This window comes from Drosophila mojavensis, unplaced genomic scaffold (genome assembly GCF_018153725.1).
Source record: "Drosophila mojavensis isolate 15081-1352.22 unplaced genomic scaffold, ASM1815372v1 contig_36, whole genome shotgun sequence".
Classification (NCBI taxonomy): domain Eukaryota; kingdom Metazoa; phylum Arthropoda; class Insecta; order Diptera; family Drosophilidae; genus Drosophila; species Drosophila mojavensis.
In genome coordinates this window covers 19,095,683-19,099,540 of record NW_025318858.1, presented here as the reverse complement: position 1 = coordinate 19,099,540, position 3,858 = coordinate 19,095,683, and the positions used below count along the sequence as shown (strand labels likewise).

Genomic DNA, 3,858 nt, shown 5'->3' with positions numbered 1-3,858 from the left:
CCATATTTCAAGAATTAAACTGTGCTGTTTAATCTGTTAGGCAGTTAAACCACTGGATAAGACACACAGGGAACTATGATTTGTATACACAATAAAATGGGAATAATAAATAAGCATATTATAAAACATATAATATTGTAAACGAATATAATATAAATCCCTCATGTGTATTATTCCACTGCACAATTTGACTTTATTTACTTGGGAAATCAGAGTATAATGGTTATGTTAAAATGTTTGTAACAGGGAAATGTAGGCGTGACAGACCCCATATGGTATATATATATATATATATATATATATATATATACATAAACGGACAGACGGACAGGCAGGTTAACAAACAGGGGTGAATCGAGTCAAGCTCCTCATCCTGATCAGGAATATATATATGTTCAGAAAGTATAAGAGATTTGTAGGTCTCGGTATTATACCTAGCTCGAGTTTTAAGAATCGATAACTATTCCCACTTTAGTGTTATCGATTAAAACCCTGATAGAGTATAATACAAGAAGAGGGAGGATACAAGAAAGGGAGGCTCTGGCATCGACTCTTCGGCTTTGACGACAGCAAAATGTTTCATTAGCAGTTCTACAAAAGATTTTTAATTCGATTAGAGGATTGAGGGTCTCCTAGAACGTTGTTGTCATAATAAGTCACGCTGAAAATTCCTCTGTAAGCCCGTTAAGCATGGTCCGATACTGGTTATATAATTGAGTGGGTACGGTTACTTAAAGTCCATGTTCAATTGATTTCACAGTCTTACGAATTTGTTGCGCTCCTTCGCTATATAAGCTGGAGCTTACTGGACATCTCCACGCAGTGAAGATGAACCGAATATTACATTCAGTGCTGCTGGCGCTTTCTGCCATCGTTCTTTTGGTCGATGGGGCCTTACTGGACTGTTTCCAGAAGCAGCTGTATTTATCTTCTGTGAAAGTGGAATTGAGCAAGCTGGAAATAAGACACAATCATCTAGTGAAGTGGTATAATAGTTATTGCCGGAATACGCCATTCCCTCATCCGCCTATAACATTTCCTCCGCAAGAAAAGCCAGGTCCCACTATTATTATAGTGTACCCACCAGGAAGTCCATGTAACCCAGGAAATGGATCCATCATTAATCCGCCTACAACTCTGCCAACCCTTCCTCCATATCCTCCTGTAACTCTTCCAACTCTACCAACTCTGCCAACTCTTTTTCCACCTCCACCTCCTCCTGTAACTCTGCCAACTCTTCCTCCGCCTCCCATAATTGAACCAACTCCTCCTCCAACCAAGCCACCTCCCCCCCAAACATATCCCACATATCCACCGTATCCAACATACCCAACATACCCATCATATCCAACATATCCAACATATCCAACGTATCCCACATATCCACCGTATCCAACATATCCAACATATCCAACACATCCAACATACCCACCATACCCAACATATCCACCTTATCCAACCAATCCACCATCCACATCTCCACCATATCCACCTCCTACAACCGCTACATATCCACCTCCTACAACTCCACCATTCCCAACACCCCCACCTACCACAACCCGAAAACCAACTACATCCATCGCCACTCGACCACCTGTAATTTGTACGCACCCATGTCAACCAGGTTGTCCATGCCAACCAGGTTGTCCGTACCCATGCCCACCAGTTTGTCCGTACCCATGCCCACCAGACTGTCAGTACCCATGCCAACAGCCAGGTTGTAAGTACCCATGCCAACAACCAGGTTGTAAGTACCCATGTGTACAACCAGGTTGTAAGTACCCATGCGGATACCCACCCGTATACCCAACCGGATACCCTCCCGTACACCCAACCAAATACCCACCCGTATACCCAACCGGATACCCACCCGTATACCCAACCGGATACCCTCCCGTACACCCAACCGAATACCCACCCGTATACCCAACCGGATACCCACCCGTATACCCAACTGGATACCCACCCGTATACCCAACTGGATACCCACCTTGTTCGCAGCCACCATGTGGACAACAACCATTAATATTAGTTGTTGATTGCCCATTCGCTAAGAAACAACAACAACAACAACAACAACTCCAAACTAAACTTCCATGGGACAACACAAATACAGATTCGCAAATTGTTAGCGTTTCATTTAGTGAGAGTCCCCCACCGATTGCTGCAATAAAGCCCACAGTTCCCTTGACTGATACCGACATTAATGTGGACGCGAAGCTAAACGCGGTAAGTGCGAGATGTGCCTAAACTAAGATTAAATCTATGATTATTTGTCGGCCTATGGAACAGGTGGGGCTGATCCAGAAGTATGGTTACCCTGTGGAGGTGCACATCGTCAAAACATCGGACGGCTATAAACTGGCCCTGCATCGCATACCACGCCCGGGAGGACCGGTCGTACTGCTCGTGCACGGCCTCATGTCCAGTTCAGCGTCTTGGGTGGAAATGGGCCCGACAAACGGCCTGGCTTATATACTATACGACCAGGGATACGATGTTTGGCTTTTGAATACGCGCGGCAACATCTATTCGCACAAGCATGAGGATCCGCATATTCGGCCAGCGGACTACTGGAGCTTCTCGTTCCATGAAATCGGTGTTTTCGATCTGCCGGCCAGCATTGACAAAATCTTACAAGTTACGGGCAAGAGCACCTTGCAATACGTTGGCCACTCCCAGGGCTGTACCGCCTTCTTTGTGATGGCCAGTCAGCTACCTCAGTATGCCAAGAAGGTGTCTCTCATGCAGGCTCTCTCGCCCACGGTCTACTTGAAAAATACACAGAGTCCGGTGCTGCGATTCCTGTCTCTGTTCAAGGGAAATATCAGAGTACGTATTCCGTGCGAGTGCCGTTATTTTTGAATCGAGCATTTCTAATCTCATGCATTTCTAATCTCAATTGCAGGTTTTGCTCAATTTACTTGGTGGATTCTCGGTCGCAAAGGATAACAAGCTAATCAAGCAATTCCACGATCAAATCTGCAAGAGCAACCAATTGGGCAGCGAAATATGCCGCATCTTTGACTATGTGACATGCGGATTCGGCTGGAATCAGTTTAACAATGTAAGTCGTTCAACCTAGAGCTAAGCTGCTAAGAGAGAATGGAGACGTGTTACACCACATAAAGCAAATTGTGGTCCAGCTGAATTGATCTAGTCCGACTGTCCCTTAAGCTATCTATCCTAGTTTTCTAGTTGGGCACTACCGACTGGCGTAGCAGTTGTCACAGCTCGTATGAATGCCTCATATCATATATCATATCATATTTCTTAGTACTAACAGACTATGAATACCACGTTTACATGAATGATTTCCATATATTACAGACCTTGGAGCCTATTGTCGCTGAGCATTCGTCGCAGGGCGCGTCCGCCTTCCAGATCTATCACTATTCGCAGCTGCTCAGTAACCAAGAATTCGCTGCCTTCGATAATGGCGAGGTGCTCAATTTACAGCAATATAATAAGCCACAGCCGCCGGCCTACAACATCACCCAAATACCCTGTCAAGTGGCACTGCACCACTCGCAAGACGACTGGCTGGCCAGCCTGCCCGATGTTCAGCAACTGAAGGATAAACTGCCCAATGTTGTCGACTACTCGTACATTCAGCAGGAAGGCTTCAGTCACTACGACTATATGCTTTCGCAGAATGTGCAGGGGCTGGTCCACGATCGCGTGATTAGTAATTGTGCTAGGTATGGGCACAAATAAGCGAGTGCTAGATCTAGGCTTAATTAGTATGGCAAAAATTAATCTTGCGTACATTTTCAATTCGAAAAGTTTTGGTTGTGGTTGAAAAAAGAAAAGCATACATGAAAATATATAGAAAAATAAATGGCAATTAATATTTAA

At 44.8% G+C, this 3,858-nt stretch overlaps 1 protein-coding gene across 1 annotated transcript; it reads left to right on the top strand.

Annotated features, from left to right (window-relative positions):
- The first annotated feature begins 803 nt into the window (after positions 1–803).
- Positions 804–3,858, top strand: LOC6577315. The gene is made up of 4 exons (XM_002003246.4): positions 804–2,229; positions 2,293–2,832; positions 2,909–3,067; positions 3,331–3,858. Exons 1-4 carry the CDS (start codon positions 829–831, stop codon positions 3,715–3,717), a joined length of 2,487 nt encoding a protein of 828 aa, XP_002003282.3. The 5' UTR covers positions 804–828; the 3' UTR covers positions 3,718–3,858.

Coding starts and splice junctions, on each gene's coding strand:
- LOC6577315 (XM_002003246.4), top strand. CDS start 829: ATGAACCGAATATTACATTCAGTGCTGCTGGCGCTTTCTGCCATCGTT. Junction 2,230..2,292: donor TGGACGCGAAGCTAAACGCG/GTAAGTGCGAGA, acceptor CCTATGGAACAG/GTGGGGCTGATCCAGAAGTA. Junction 2,833..2,908: donor TGTTCAAGGGAAATATCAGA/GTACGTATTCCG, acceptor TCTCAATTGCAG/GTTTTGCTCAATTTACTTGG.